A 17288-nucleotide genomic window follows, 5' to 3' on the forward strand; every position below is an offset into this window, starting at 1 on the left:
ACTATCCTGAATATACACCTCCAATGATAACAAAATACCTATGCACAACATTACTTGTAGTATTGTTGCAGAACACTGGAAATAGCCTAAATACCCATACAAAGGAGTGGCTAAATAAACTATCAACACATAGAAATGAAGTACTATACAACTGTAACAAACATGAACAAGATCTGTATGAACTGACAGAGTGATCTCTACAATATGTTTCAGGTTAAAGAAGCAAAGTGCAAAAGAATAATCTAGTGGATGATATCATTTAAAAAAGGGGAGGAGAGGGTAAACAAATAGATCTGTTCATTTGTGTAAAAAGAAACAGAGAAAGGATCAACCAGAAACTAATGTGACTGGTTACCGATGGGTGGCAGATGGATACGGGGGGTGGGAAGAACGGGACAGAAACTAGGCTAGTCTGGACTGAAGGGGCTCATACTTCTCTAAAGACATCTTTCTGAATAGTTCTGATTTTTGGAACCACACTAATGTTTCATATACTCATTAAATGCATGCTATAAAATGAAGAAGAATGGGAAATAAAATACATTTAAAATGGAATATGACACAAATAAACATAAATGTGTTTCAAATGAAGAACCTAGCCAATTGCAGAGGAGTGGAAGAACTCACCCAATAAACTTTGGATATAGGCTAAGGACAAAAAGAATTATACTGATCTCTAGTTGGTAAGGGTTTGTTTGTATTTTCTTGCAGTGGTTTTATTTAGTAATTCAACAACTATTTTCTGTGCTTTCTGAGATTAAAAAAGTAAGTAAATATACTGTGGGTAGTAAGAAGCAGGTTTCTCAGTATTTTTTAAAATTAATTTATTTATTTTGAGAGACAGAGAGAGAGTGTGAGCAGGGGAGGGACAGAAAGAAAGGGAGAGAGAGAGAGAATCCCAAGCAGGCTCCACAATGTCAACGCGGAGTCCGACACGGGGCTCGAACTTAAGAACTGTGGGATCATGACCTAAGCCAAAATCAAGAGCCAGGTGCTTAACTGAGTGAGCCACCCAGGTGCCTCCAGGTTTCTTGGTGTTGGGTAAACAAGTTACAGATATGAATAAGGAAAAAGCTAAAATGAACTTCATAGTATTAGACTACAGTGGGAGGTATGGGTAAGAATTCAGTTTAAAAGACATATATACGTACCTGAAACGGACATAATGTGGTATGTGTGTACTTCTAGCTCTGTTTATTAAGATGGAAAAGAAACAATGCCAACTTAATAACAAGAAGCTTATCTAGTACTCAGGTTTTGGCTTCTAAATATCAATCTTTGCTAAAAGAAATTTCTCCTTGAAGAAATAGCTAATTCCAAGGCTATTGGAATTCCAAGGCTGTTGAAAAAATACAAGATGAGCCTGGATTATGTTGTACTAAAACATAAAGAAATTCTTTAAAGAATTAGAGTGTCATATCAAAAGGAACCAGAAGCTGGAAGGGGTTTCAACTGGCCAAATGTGGGACAATTCAAACATCAAAATAAATATACATGAAAACTAAATGCAATATGTGATTCTGGAATAAATCCTGGACCAGAAAAACAATTTTTAAATTTTGCTATAAAGGAGATTATTAAGACAATTATGGGAATTTGAGTAAGGTCTGTAGATAGATAATTTTTGATGGTTATAGAAGAAAATGTCCTTACTCTTATAAAATACACACTGAAGTGTTTAGAGGTAAAGAGATACTGTATCTTGGGGCGCTTGGGTGGCAGAGTCAGTTCAGCGTCCTACTTCGGCTCAGGTCATGATCTCGCGGTCTGTGAGTTCGAGCCCCGTGTCGGGCTCTGTGCTGACAGTCGGAGCCTGGAGCTTGCTTCCGATTCTGTGTCTCCCTCTCTCTCTGCCCCTAACCCACTCATATTCTGTCTCTGTCTCTCTCAAAAATAAATAAAGCATTAAAAAAAAAAAAGAGAGAGAGAGATACTGTATCTTAAACGTATTTTCAAAGATTTCAGGAGAAAGATATGTGTATGTATATATATATATATATATATATATATACATACACATATAAGTGTATATATGTATGTATGTATACACACATATGTATGTATACACACATATGTATGTATGTATGTATGTATGTATGTATATACATACACAGAGTTCCAGAATGGTAAAACAAATACAGCAAAAAATGTTAATTAACATTTGGGAAATGTGGGTGAAAGGTCTATGAAAAAAATTTTTGTATTATTCTTGCAAGTTTTTCTGATCTGAAATCATTCCAAAATAAATTTTAAAAATAAATAAAATCATTTCAGATACTGACAATGGCTACTAGGAAAATAAAACATGGTAATATTACAAAGAGTACCTGGGGTGGGGGGAGTAGGGGGCTGGGAGGACCTTGCAGAGCAGTGCTTAAATTGAGAAGTTGGAGAAATTAACACGTGAGCCAAGACCTAAAACAAATAGGGACCAGCGCATCTGAAGGTCTGAAAGCTTCCCTGCCCTGTTCCATGTAGGTTGTTTTGATAAGCATTTTTGACACTTGGTGAAAGAAAAGGTAAGCATTGATATTCACTATTCCAGGAGCCAGCTTTAAAATTCAATTACTGCTCACTCAATGATGAAATACATTTAGAAGTCTGATATGAAAAATCACCTGTTGGTTTCTCTGGGACAATGTAAATGTGTATGTAACTGGAAAAATGTTTTTAAAGAATTGTCAGGAATGTCTTGGCCACTTGACTGCCTGGAGCAGTGAGGTGCTAATACAGAAAGAACAGAGACTTGGGAATCAAAACAAATTTAGGCCTTACTACTTTCTAGCTCAGTGTCTTGTAAACTTGTTAACACCCCCGAACTGCTGCCTTCTCTTTGAAAATGGGGTTACCACATTTGTTAGTGTGAGAATTAGTTGAGAATTAGAGCGATGGTATACAAGTGCTTAGCAAAATGCCTGAAGCATAGCAAGTACTCAGACAATGACAGCCCGAAACAAACAAACAAATGGCAAAGCCACACTGATTTCTTCCACCTCCTCTAGCCCTGATTCCATGCTTCATCTTTTAGTTCTACACCAGGCTTTCTCAACCTTGACACTATTGACATTTTGGGCCAGATAATTGGATGTTTAGCAGCATCCTTGACTTCCACCTACTAGATGTCAATAGTACAGTCCTAGTTGTGAAAATCAAAACTGTCTCCATACATTGTCAAACGTCCCCTGCGGCACAAAACTGCCCCCAGTTGACAACCACTAATTTACACAGATCATTAAAATGTAGGAACAACATTTAATAGGGCTAACCAAAACAAACCACCTCCTTTTTCTCAGACTGCTGAAAGTCAAATGACGGGAGAGAGAGAGGGAAATAGTTGATGCTCTATAAAGAACCCATTTCCACTGTCAAAGAACTTTGCCTACTTAAAGAGAGATTGGACAAGTTAACCTATACAAGCCTCAGTTTCCTCCTCTGACTGTTACATGGAATAAATGCACAATATAAGTAAAGTGCTTAACACAGTGTCTGGTGCAAGTGAGCACTCAATTAATGCTGGACATTCTCATTATAATTATGGTACTCCTTTTAATACTGGGCTTTCAGGTCCCACTCATCATCACTCAGCCCAAATTCCTCACTCTGTACATACATTTATTTCTACTCCCAAATCTAAAGTGGCCCTAACCTCTCTCTATAGAGGCAGCTAACCACTGGGGTGTAAAAGTACCTGAGGTGCCAGGGCACTTTGATAATGAATTCTAAAATTCTTCCCTAACCACTGACACAGGATATACATATGTAAATGAGAGCCAAGAAACATATTACTTATGCAAAAAAAGTGAGTAAAATTAATTCGTATAAAGGAAGAAAAACAGTACTAACTTGATTTCCATTAGGGCACAACTACTTTTGTAATTCATGCTAAGTAGTTCAGTGTTAAAAAAAATGAGAACTTCTCAAGTGAATGAAATCCATTTGAGAAATTCTCTTTAAATTCAGGGTATTTTTTATGTTACAAAGTAGAAATTTCTAAAATAATTTACTGAAGACAATTTATAAATGACCATCTATGATGATCATATGCTACCAAGATAAAGGTATCAGGTAATTTTTGACAAATCAAAGATTAGGCCCGAATGAGAAGTCCTGGAAAAGAAAAAGGACTGAGAACCTACGAAATGAAATTTCAGAGAAAAAAGTCATTACTACGTGAAAGAATGAGTGATGCCTTGCTGTGCAGAAATGAATCAAATCGTCATTACAGCTCACCTGGAGTTTCTGAGTCAAAGAGTCTCTCTGTTCTTGTAATTCTCTGGCATTATCAATTTCTTGTTTTAATCTTTCTATTTCCTAGAAAAAGTACAGCAAGGTCTTTAGCCACAATATTTAAACTAAATCAAGGAAAGAGAAAGTCTTATTTTTTCCTGAAATCATTGTTCCAGTCCCTGGAAAAAAATAATTAAAAAAACATTCCTTTATACTGACTAAATTTTAGAGGGGTGATTTGTCTTTATGGGTATGGTGTCTACTACATGATAATCTTAAGCAACAAGTACACTTGCGGGCTTTGAGACAGCACCGCTTAGAAACAACCATCGGAATATGTTAAGGTTGTGGATATAATTCTTTCCTGGGATGTTAAATCTTCTGACCAGAAACCAGAGAAAGCAACAGCGTATAAAATTCATTTAACCTCTCCTGGTTTTCTGTTGATTTTATGAATGCAACTCTCATACAGAAGGCAAGAGGCAGCATCTCAGTCTGACTGCCTCATCATTGTTCGTAACAGCAGAAATAAGGAAGGAGAAAATATGAACAAGCTTAATATTAATAAAAAAAAAACATTTCACACCCCTAAACAGCATCCCATGACCTTACTTTACTCCATAAAGTACCTGCAAATCTGACATAAGCTCAAATATTTTGTATACATATGTTAGCCAGATTACAGATGAGTAAAAAGTAGCAAATACCTCTTCCTTCACTTTCAGCGTCTCTTCTAGTTCTTGTATTGTCTGATTTAATTCTGTCTTATGGGTATGCACTGCATTTGCTTGGCTACTAACACATTCAAGCTCAGTCACCTAGAATGAAAGGAGAACACAGGTAAGTTATATGACTACTTCCAAGGATTTCTTGCTGAAAATATAGTAACTCCTGATAGTTAAAACATGAATTCTGAAGGAACATATGAAAATCAATTAACAGAAATATTAAGACACTTATTTAGAATGAATAGATTCTTTAAAGACACGAATCTGGGACAAAGAAAAAAGACTAGGGAAATAATTATTTATATGGCTTGGTCATGGGCAAAATCAGGAACTTAAAATTAAATGATTAATGATAGCAGAGAACCCCTATAATGAAGTTTTCTTTAAAAATTTCCTATGAAAACATATTCAAAATCAGATATAGCCATCTGCCTTCCATCTGTAGCTTTCAAATTAAACATGGCTTCTGAAAACTGGCCTTGCAGAAGTGAGAAATTTTTCAAATACATTTCCAAAATGTTAAGAGAATCTGGAAGAAAAGATATGCTTAAAAATACAACTTAAATCATTCTATTACTAGAATGACTTCATATCAATAATGTCTCTGTGGCAAAAGATAACATTTTTTAGTCAATAACAATGTACTGAGGGCCCAAAGAGCTACCTAATTTTTAATAAGCACTTGGTATTTTCTGAGAGAACAGAGAAGGGCAGAGTCCCTAAAAGTTATCCTGTCCAACAACACTGTTGGATTTGACAGTCAAAAGAGACAGAAGTCAACATAAAAACATACATACACCTCCTATCACAGCTCTTTACATACATTGGGAGCTCATACATTTTGGGTGACTAGACTGCAGTGAATTCTAGACTGTTAAAGAAACACAGCAAATCCTTCTCTTTCACGTTTTCCAAATATCGAATTACACTCCACAAATGTCACTCTACCTTTCTTAACACTTTTGTCCTTTCTATTCATGTACTAATAGCCTTGTGCAGACCCTTATCATCCAGGCCTAAAGAACAGCAATGGCTTGCCAGAAGACTTAACTGTAATCTATTTTTACCTCTTCTGCAAACTAACATTCATCTGTGATCTTTAACTCCCCCATTCAAAGTCTTTCAAAGGCTCTTTTTTTTTTTTTTACATCAAATCTTAACCCTCAGGTCTTGCATATACCAGTCCTAAACTACTTAACTATCCTCATCATCCAAGACACTCACAGTATGTGATATATCACTTTTCCAACTAAAAGCAGGCAAGTCTCCTTGTCCTAAGAACAAACCACTCTCAGTGTGCCTGGGTGGTTCAGTTGGTTAAGTATCCTACTCTTGATTTCAGCTCAGGTCATGGTCTCATGGTTCATGAGATCAAGCTCTGTGCCAGACTCTGTGCTAACAACAAGAAGCCTACTTGGGATTCCTTCTCTCTCCCTCTCTGCCCCTCCCTGGCTTGTGCATGCTCTCTCTCAAAATAAATAAATAAAACTTGAAGAAAGAATAAACAACTCTCGTACCCATCTTGCTGGATATGAATGTCCTCTCTTACCTCTGAGGCCATTCAGACTTCATCAAACCCTCTACTCTCAGCTCAGCATGCACTTTCACCAGAAAGCCATTCCTATCTACTCAATCTGTCAAGGCTCTCCTGTCCTGTGGTCCATAAAATGAAATGTATTGAAAATCTTGGGAATTATTTCCTTATTCTTCAATGTTTATTAGTTTTCTTTGTTCAATTAGGTAATAAATTCCTTACGGGGAATTCCAGTTCTCATAATGATGGAGTTGTTTTTATTTTTTTTTAACGTTTTATTTATTTTTGAGACAGAGAGAGACAGAGCATGAACGGGGGAGGGGCAGAGAGAGAGGGAGACACAGAATCGGAAGCAGGCTCCAGGCTCTGAGCCATCAGCCCACAGCCCGACGCGGGGCTCGAACTCACGGACCGCGAGATCGTGACCTGAGCTGAAGTCGGACGCTTAATCGACTGAGCCACCCAGGCGCCCCTGGAGTTGTTTTTATTAAAAAAACTTTCCCATAGATAACAATGGCAAATCATGAACGAAATGTAAAATTCAACTGCTTGAATGCCCTGGTTAGTGACCAAATAGAGCAAAAGACTAAAAGATAGCCTGAGGAGCCTGATGATTTGGGGACTCCTTAGAACAGCTGAAACAGTTAGAAATTGAGGGAACTGTATGAAGAAAGCCCCAAATAAGCATAGAGACTTTTTCCAAGTCTTTGGTCAACCCTTGAACTAAACATGCACAGGTAAGAATCCAAGGAGTCCAGCATGGTGGGGTGTGGGGAGCTGGAAGGCTGAAGGAGCTAAGGTGGTAGTGCTCATGCTCACCATAGAGAAAACAGTTTGAAGTTTGAGTCCCACCAAATTAGAGGACATTGGTTATCACCTCAAACTTTCCACTGAAGCACCCGAAGGGTTACGCCTTAGAAATAAAGATTTCTCAGGACTAGGGGATTCTCCAGAGGGTTAAGGGCAAAATTAAAATAAAACAACTCTAATAATGAAGCGTAAGTCCACACCTCCACAAATTCGAGGAAATCTGTAAGTCATTTAACTGTTTGCTCAAATAAAAAACATCATTCAGAATAAGATGAGAGCATCTATATATAGGCAGCATAGCATCTAATTTTTAATGTCTATACACACAACTGAAAATGACTACACATGTGAAGAAATAGGAAAACGCAACCTGTAGTTAAGTCAAAAAGCTGTCCTTATACCTGGCCAAAATTGCAAAGTTAATTCAGGCCAATGGGAAAGGATACCTTGATGGAAATCAAATCTATAAAAAGGAAGGAAGAGCACTGAAAATTATAAACATGTGAACAGAAAGATTTCATTTCTTAAATCTTTAAAATTCAATTAATTATTTAAACCAAAAATTCCTTAAGGGCAAGGATTACTCAATAAGGAGATATGATAGTTTTTCAATGAATATTTATTGGCTCATGAGTTAACTGTTGTGAGTTAATTTTTTTTATTGTGGTAAAGAACACATAATTAAATTTATCATCTTTACCATTTTTAAGTGTACAAGTATACTCAGACCATTGTGAAAAAGATCTCTAGAACTTTTTCATCTTGCTAAATGGAAATTCTATACTCATTAAAGAACCTTCTTCTTCTTCCTCTTAAGTTAACCTTTATACATATAATAGGATGATATTTATTCAGGTTTCTTAGTCTCCCTCCCTGTGTCTATTCCATTTCTATATTATTTCCCTTGTCATTCTGGTCCTATTACATTCCTTAAATTGTGCTCTGGTAGTAAGACAATTTCCTATTGTCTATGAAGTTCACTTGTTTGGCATCCTTTCTAAAAAAGGAAATTAGTGGCATCTGCTTCCTGTTGGGTAAATGTAAATGCTTTGAGCACAAAAAAAATTCTTCACAAGTAATTGTTTGGGCTTCTGATATTACTTATACTGGGGTTTCTGATTTTCTTTTCCTATATGAATTTCAAATGCAGGTGCTCCCCCACTTTCTGAGAGCTTGCATTTATGCCACTTCACTTTTATGAAAGACCTAGATTAGTATGGTAATGGTGTTTTTTGGTAAAACTGAAAATCATCTTCAGATTTCTGTCAAGTAGCAAAAACAGATAACAATGTAGGTCTTTTGTAAAAGTGAAGTGATATGATGTGAACTTTAAAGTAGGGGATACTCTTTGCTTTATGCCACTTGAGCTTAGGAAAGGTTTCACAGCAATGCTTTATTTTTGGATAGTGGGGGAAACCTGTGTAACCGACTATTTTTTCTTAAAATTTTTTTTCATGTTTATTTTTGAGAGAGAGACAGATCGAGAGAGAGAGAGAGAGAGAGAGAGAGAGATCGAGTGAGCATGAGTGGGGGACAGGGGGACAGAGGATCTGAAGTGGGCTCTGTGCTGTCAGTAGACAACCTGATGCGGGGCTCGAACTCATGAACCATGAGAACATAACCTGAGCTAAAGTTGGCCTCTTAACCAAATGAGTCACCCAGGCACCTCCCAACTTTTATAAAGCGTTTCCTACCTGGATATTTTAAGTTGCTCTTTAAAAAAAATATTTTTTTAATGTTTTTATTTATTTTTGACAGAGTGAGAGAGAGACAGAGCATGAGTGGGGAAGGGGTAGAGAGAGAGGGAGGCACAAATCTGAATCAGGCTTCAGGCCTGTCAGCACAGAGGCCCACGCAGGGCTCAAACTCACAAACTGTGAGATCATGACCAGCGCTGAAGTTGGACGCTTAACCGACTGAGCCACCCAGGCACTCCTGTTCCTTTTTTAAAAAATAAAAATAAAATAATAAAAGCATCTATCATTAACTCAGTGCAACTAAATGTCAATTCACTTTCTCAATTAATTTTCACAGGAATTCTACACAGTATCAATTATTATTTCTATTTTACAGATGAGATTACTGAGCAGAAAGAAAGACATAACTTACCAAGGTTTTCACAGATAATGACAGAATAGAAAATATTTTTCTTAACTAAATAAACCCACTTATACTACCATCTATCTATATGTTCTGACAACCAACGATTATCTCCAAAAGATGTCCTTGAACTGAGTCTACTACATGTAAGTCTCTGCTGAGCAGTGAAGTCTGTTAGCCATAAATCCCTATGGATGGCAGCAGCTCTGAACTTACTCGCTTGTGCAGACGTTCTGCTTCCTCTTGATACGCAGCTAGTTGTTGTTTCCATTGTTTCACGTTGGCAGTGGACTCCAACAGGGCTGCAGTGAGTTTGGCATTATTTCCTTTGAGGGTAGCCAGTTCAGCCTCCCAATGTTTGCTGATTGCTGAACTAAAATAAAAGAAAATGCTATCAATTACATTGAATATTGTTACTTTGAAGGGACAGCAGGACTCAGTTCTATTAGTTTTACAGTTCATGGATGCTTCAAAGATAATCCAAAAAGTATAAAAACTATTTCAATGAAATGTTCCTAGTGAAGAAAACCTAGCAAGTGAAGAAAGCTTAATGTGAACTAGTTCCCACTTTCATTACGACAGGTTACAGATATCTACAGGAGAGTTTCTACTCATTCTCTTTTGAGGAATAAACACTCTATCTATCTATATAGGTATATATCGATATACCTATCAGCAAAACCTAATAATCTACTGTATATTTGAGGGAGATATCATTAAAAATTTTATTTCATAAAAACACAGTTTTGACATACAATATTAGTTTCTGGTGTATAACATAGTGATTTGATGATTATATATATCACAAAATGTTCACCATGGTAAATACAGTTACTGTGTGTCACTATACAAAGCTATTATTACATTATTTACTATATTTCCTAATCTGTACTTTTCATCCCTGTTATTTACTTTATAGCTACAAGTTTGTACCTCTTAATCCCCTTGATCACCTACTTCCCCTCACTCCCCTTTTCTCTGGCAGTCACCAGTTTGTTGTCTGTACTTATGAGTCTATTTTTGTTTGTTTTGTATTTTGATTTTTTAAATTAAGTTTATTTATTTTGAGAGAGTGGGAGAGCATGAATGGGGTAGCGGTGGAAAGAGGGGAGAATGAATCCGAAGCTCTGCACTGACAGTGCAGAGTGGGGCTGGAACTCACGAAATGTGAGATCATGACCTGAGCAGAAACAAAGAGTCGGATGTTTAACTGAGCCACCCAGGCGTCCCAAGTTTGTTTTGTTTTTTAAATTCCACATATAAGTTAAATTATATGGTATTCTTTCTCTGGCTTATTTTATAACAAAATACTTTCTAGGTCCAAACATGTTGTGGCAAGTGGCAAGATTTCATTCTTTTTTATGGGTAAGTAAGATTCCATTTTGTATATATATGCACCATATTTTCTTCATCCATTATCCATTCATCTACTGGTGGACCTTGGGGTGTTCCATATCTAGGCTATTGTAAATAATGTGCAATAAACATAAAGGTGCATGTATCTTTTAGAATTAGAATTTTCTTTGGGTAAAGACCCAGAAGGATCATATGGTATCTCCATTTTTAATTTTTAAGGAGCCTCCATACTGTTTTCCACACTGGCTATACCAAATACACTGTATTTTTTTAAGTGCATCAAAGCCTGAAGCACAATTTCATTCCTTTCTGAAACATATGAGGATGATTCAATGTCAATAAGGTATGGGACATGTAATGTAGTATTTCCTCTGAAATTATTATTGATTTATTTCATGCTATTCATAATTTTGAAATGCCCAAAATACAAAAAAATTTGTTGCAATAAATTTATTTCAGATATGATGATAGGCTACACCCCAGAAACTGGTCTTAATGACTTAATTTGATAGAATTCCAGTGTTACACATAGAACAAAAAAACCTAAAAGCAATCACCTATTTCCTCATTTATTGTTCTACTTGATAAGTTATCCAAAGTTAATTGCTTCAACCAAGACAATTTTTCTACTACAAAAACAATTCTATTACTCGGGAAGATTCTTCTTTTGATAATTCCTTTGTTAACTGTCCAATGAAGAAAGAATTGCCTCATTTGAAAGAAAAAGGTGTTTTTTTCTTATCATTGAACAATTTACTTTTTTTAGTGAAATTCTACAGACCTCATCCCATTAATTAACTAGTGATGATAACAGCTTTCCCTAATCTGCATTTTGGTTTTTGGTAAATTATCTGCATTACAAAACAAATGCTTTGATGGACTGGTATTTTTAATAATACTTTTAAAAAATTTAAATGTCTTATTATTTATTTTTGAGAGTAAGAGAGACACAGCACGAGAGGGCAAGGGGCAGAGAGAGAGGGAGACAAGGAATCTGAAGCAGGCTCCAGGCTCTGAGCTGTCAGCACAGAGCCCAATGCGGGGCTTGAACTCACAAACTGCATGATCATGCTGTGAACTAAAAGTTGGATGCTTAACCAACTGAGCCACCCAGGTGCCCCCTTAATAATAATTTTAATATGTATATATAAAAGAAATCATAGCATCTATCATCAAGAATTTCTAAAGCTCATCACCAGTAATAAAATGTATCAGCATCATGAACCCTCTCATATGATGCATAGGGAAAGATACAAGATAATTTCTGCGGTATTCTTGTCAAAAATGCATAACCTTATTCTAATCATGAGCAAACATCATAAACCCAAACTGAGAGGCAGTCTACAAAATAACTGGTTGGTATTCTTCAAAAGTATCAAAAGACTGAGAAAAAGAATGGTGGAGATTAAGAAGAAATAATTAAATGCAAAATGTGATCATGGATAGGTTCCTAGAACAGAAAAGGACAATTGTGAAAAGAGGTCTGCAGTTTAGTTGGTAGCACCATGTCTATATTAATTTGGTAATTATTATGGTTGTGTAAGATGCTACCATTAAGAGAAGTTGGGTGAGGGGTACATAGAGATTCTCCACATCGTTTTTGTAAGTTTTCTGTAAGTCTAAAATTAATTTCAAATAAAAAGTTTTTAAAATTTTCTAAAGTTTACTGAAATTTCCTCAAAACATGAATGAATAAAAATCAAACAATAAGCTAAGCTATTAATTTAACAGCCCACTTGTAGCCTTGAAAAGAAAACTCTTTTCTATTCGGTCTTTTGTGAAATGATTTTCCAAATTCAGGTTTTCTGAGTAAAGCATGCACCTGTTCTAACTTAATTACAGATTTTTTTCAAAACCACCTACCATTTTTTCCCTATAAAGTTTTATTTAAACAGACCTTTTCAATCTAACTAAAATCTTACTGAACTAGTTTAAACACTAGATATATGCAAATGTAAAACTCCTGGGGGCATCTTTTGTTATATTTGGTCTTTTGTCTGCAGCCCCAGAAATCACTTTAGAGCCATAAAAGTGAAATGGATGTCTTGTTATTCACAACAAGCCCCTTTCACCACAATTAAGTTTATGTTAATGAGGTGACTTTTAGAAACCTCCTAAAGATGTGAGGGCTGGTGGCAGGAAGAACCCACCTTGATTATTACAGGGTTAAAACTTTCACTCCCACCCTCTGACCTCCAGGGAGAGAGAGAGGGGCTGAAAGTGAAACAGTCACCAATGGCCAAAGAGTTTATCAATCATGTCTATGTAATGAAGCCTCCATAAAAACCCAGAAGAGCTGCCATGTTGGTGACCCAGAAAGCATTCAAGTGCTAGGCCCCAAACTCCACAGGGGAAAAAGCTCCAGTTGTTAGGATCTTGCTGTATGTATTATTTCATCTGGCTGTTCATTCACATCCTTTAATATCCTTTGTAATAAACTGGTTATTGAGTAAGCAAAGCCAGTTTCTTGAGTCCTGTGAACTACTCTAGCAAATTAACTGAACTAGGGAGGGGGTTGTAGCTATCTCTAATTTATAGCCAGTGAATCAAAAACACAGGTAACAACCTGGACTTGCAACCTGGCATCTGAAGAAGCAGCAGTCTTATGGGACTGAGCCCTTGATATGTGGGATCTGATGCTCCCTCCAGGCAGTCTAAGAATTGAGTTAAAATTGTGGGACACTCAGACTTAATTGCTTGGTGGTACCAATCTATTTCCTGGATTGAAGCCATGGGTTATAGCTCCTGTTCTAGTCAGCTGGCTTTCCTGTGACAGTTTCTTCCTTGCAATTAGACTTTAATTTTCCTCTCTATGAATTTTTGCCCAAAACTTTCCATATTCAGCATCAATCTATAAGAATGCATTCTTCTCTTTCAGGGATTCAGGTCTTCTCCAACAAGTATTTTCTAGCTATACCACCGAACCTTCAAGTTCCCAGCACAGCTCGGTGCTTGTGTTTAGGTAAACACATTGACTACCTAAATGAAAAAGTAAAGGTATGGACTTATGAGCTAAGTACAAAACCCACCTAGGATTAAGTTGGTGAATATAATGAATAGTAAATGTTACAACAATTAAATCATAATTAAGTGTTCAATACTAAGAAAATTCTTAAATATAATTATTTTGAATCTCACATTAGGGACGGGATTTCACACTAGCTTTAATTAGTAGAACCTACAGTTTCTTGATTTCTGTTTTAAATCAATTGATCAAGCATACAAAATATAGGAGATTTTATGTATAAAATTCAGATCTGGGACTTGGAGTATTTACAAAGGACCTGTTCAGGAAAAGGTTAGTATTCCTGACCAAATGCCTTGTTTTGTGTAATCTAGAAATTAAAAAAAAAAAATTTATTTATTTTTGACAGAGAGAGAGAGAATGGGCCCGTGTGCAAGTGCACAGGGGAGGGGCACAGAGAGAGGGAGACACAGAATCCAAAGAAGACTCCAGGATCTGACCTGTTAGCACAGAGTCCACCGTGGGGCCCGAACCCACCAACTGTGAGATCATGACCTGAGCTGAAGTTGGTCGCTCAACTGACTGAGCCACCCAGGCACCCCTGTAATCTAGAAGTTAGTATCAACTGACCAATCAAAATTGCCCAAGCTGATCACAGAGAGAAAAAAATAAACAAAAAACCCACCAGAGTATCTAAGACATGGGGACAATATCAAACTTTCTAACAAATGTGTAACTGGCATCCCAGAAAGAAAAGAGAAGAAAGCAGAAAAAATATGTGAAGAGACAAAGGCTGACAATTTTCAAAAAACTATAAAGGGCATTTAACTACAAACCCAAAAAACTCAAAAACATATATATAGAACAAAGGTAACAATTATAGTAGTTTCTCATCACAAACTAAGCAGTCCATAAGAGAACAGTGTGGTAGTGCCAAAAGAAAACAATTGTCAACCCAGAATTCTACACACAGGGATGATACTTTTCTAAATGAAGGTGAAATAACAAAAGCTGAAGGAATTCCTTACCAGCAGATAACATACTACAGGAATATAAAGGAAGTTCTTTAGACAGGAACTTGGATCCTCACAAAAAAATGAAAATATCTGGACATGATTAAAATGAAGATTATTATAGAGGCATCTGGTGGCTTAGTCAGTTAAGCATCTGACTTCGGCTCAGGTCATGATCTCACAGTTTGTGAGTTCAAGCCGTACATCAGGCTCTGTGCTGACAGCTTGGAGCCTGGAGCCTGGAGCCTGCTTTGGATTCTGTGACTTTCTCTCCCCAACCCCCCCCCCCCGCCCCTCCCCTTGCTCACATTCGGTCTCTGTCTCAAAAATAAATATTAAAAAATATTAAAAAATTAAACGAAGATTATATAAAAAATCCCAAGACAGTTCAAAGGAGAATGAATAGCCTTTTAAACAATAGTGCCAAAACAACTAGATAACCACACACACACACGCGTGCGCGCGCACACACACACACACACACACACACACACACGAAAATCTTGAGTCCTATCTCCTATCCTATATAAAAATTAACTGAAAATATAAAATTGTTATAAAATATAAACCTTCAAGAAGAGACCACGAAAGAAGAAATCCTTGTCAACATGGGTTAGGAAAAAGTTTCTTAGAGCACCAAAAGTGTGATCCATTAAAAATTGATAAAAGGTATTTCATAACAATTACAAACTTCTCTTTGAAAGACCCAATTTAAAAAAAAAAATGAAGAGACTCTGGGATGCAAGGAAAGTTTAACATACAAAAATCAATGTAATATACCACATTAATAGAATAAAAAAAACACATGATCATCTCAAATGATGTAGAAAAACCATTTGACAAAATTCAATACCCTTTTATTATAAAAATAGCCAATAAATGAGGAATAGAAGGAAACTACCCAATATAAAAAGGCCATGTAGGAAAATCACACAGCTAACATCAGAGTCAAAAGTGAAAGCTGAAACCTTTTTCTCTGAGAACAGAAACCAGACAAGGATGCTCACTTTCACCACTCTAAATTCAATATGGTACTGGAAGTCCTAGGTAGCACAAGGAGGCACAAAAATGAATGACGTGTCTAAATTGGAAAGAAAGTAGAATTATCTGTTTGCGGGAGACATAATTTCTATGTTGAAAACCCTAAAGATTTCACAAACAGGCTGTTAATAAATGAGTTCAACAAAGTTGCATCAATACACAAAACCAGATGTAATTCTAATATACAACAAATAATCAGAAAAGGAAATTAATAAAACAATTGCATTTATAATAGCATCCAATAGAATAAAATGCTTATAAAATACTTAGTAATGAACTTAAACAAGGGGATAAAAAACTTGTACACTTAAAACTATAAAAGGTCACTGGAAGTGGGGCGCCTGGGTGGTTCAGTTGGTTAAGTGTCCGACTTTGGCTCAGGTCACAACCTTGCAGTCCGAGAGTTCAAGTCCCATGTTGGGCTCTGTGGTGACAGCTCAGAGCCTGGAGCCTGCTTCAGATTCTGTGTCTCCCTCTCTTTGCCCCTACCCCACTTGTACTCTGTGTGTGTGTGTCTCTCTCTCTAAAATAAATAAATATTAAAAAAATATTTTTTTTTTAAAAAAAGGTCACTGAAAGAAATCAAAGAAGACACAAATGAACAGGAAAACATTCCATGTACATAGACTGGAAGACTTAATACTGTGAAGATGTCCATACTACCCCAAGTGATCTACAGATTCAACGTAATCCCATCAAAATCCCAACAATGTAATTTGAGAAATAGAAAAATTCATCCTAAAATTCATATGGCATTTCAGAGGACTCCAAATTGCAAAACAATCTTAAAAAAAAAAAAAAAAAAAAAAGAACACAGTTGGAGCTCACATTTCCTGATTTCAAAACTTATACAAAACTACAATAATCAAAACAGTGTGTACTGACGTAAAGACAGACATATAAACCAATGGAATAGAACATAGAGGCCAGAAATAAAGCCTCACATATATGGTCAATTGGGTTTCACATATATGATTGCCATGATCATTCAGTGTGGAAAGGATGGTCTTTCCAACAAATGATACTGGGAAAACTGAATACCCACATGCAAAAGCAGCTAGGTCTCTGTCTTATGCCGTATATGAAACTTAACTAAAAATGGATGAGTGACCTAAGTGTAAGAGTTAAACTATAAATCTCTTAAAAAGAAAACATAGGGGAAAAGCTCCAGGACAAAGGACTTGCAATGATTTCTTGGATATAACATAAAAAGCACAGGCAATTAAAAAAAGATAAATTTGAACCATGGCAAAATTTAAAACTTTTGTGCATCAGGAACACCTGGGTGGCTCGGTTGGGGGTTCGACTTCGGCTCAGATCATGATCTCATGATTCGTGAATTCGAATCCCACATTGGGTTCTCTGCTGTCAGCACAGAGCCAGCTTCAGATCCCCTGTCCCCCCTCTCTCTCTCTGCTCCTCCCCCACTTTCTCCCTCTCTCTCTCTCAAAAATAAACATTAAAAAAACAAACCAAAAAAACCTTTTGGGCATCAAGATACAATTAGCAGAATG

General features: G+C 36.4%; 1 protein-coding gene across 1 annotated transcript in view; it reads right to left on the reverse strand.

Annotated features, from left to right (window-relative positions):
- The window catches only part of HOMER1 (homer scaffold protein 1), a 134939-nt gene that overhangs the window by 11485 nt on the left and 106166 nt on the right, over nt 1-17288 (reverse strand). The window contains exons 6-8 of the mRNA XM_015536535.2: nt 9616-9772; nt 4935-5045; nt 4231-4311 (exon numbers count right to left, since the gene is read on the reverse strand). Of these exons, the coding sequence (XP_015392021.1) occupies nt 4231-4311; nt 4935-5045; nt 9616-9772 (349 nt within the window). The remainder of the gene's footprint in view (nt 1-4230; nt 4312-4934; nt 5046-9615; nt 9773-17288) is intronic.

The sequence above is a fragment of the Panthera tigris genome, chromosome A1 (genome assembly GCF_018350195.1).
Source record: "Panthera tigris isolate Pti1 chromosome A1, P.tigris_Pti1_mat1.1, whole genome shotgun sequence".
Taxonomy (NCBI): Eukaryota; Metazoa; Chordata; class Mammalia; order Carnivora; family Felidae; genus Panthera; species Panthera tigris.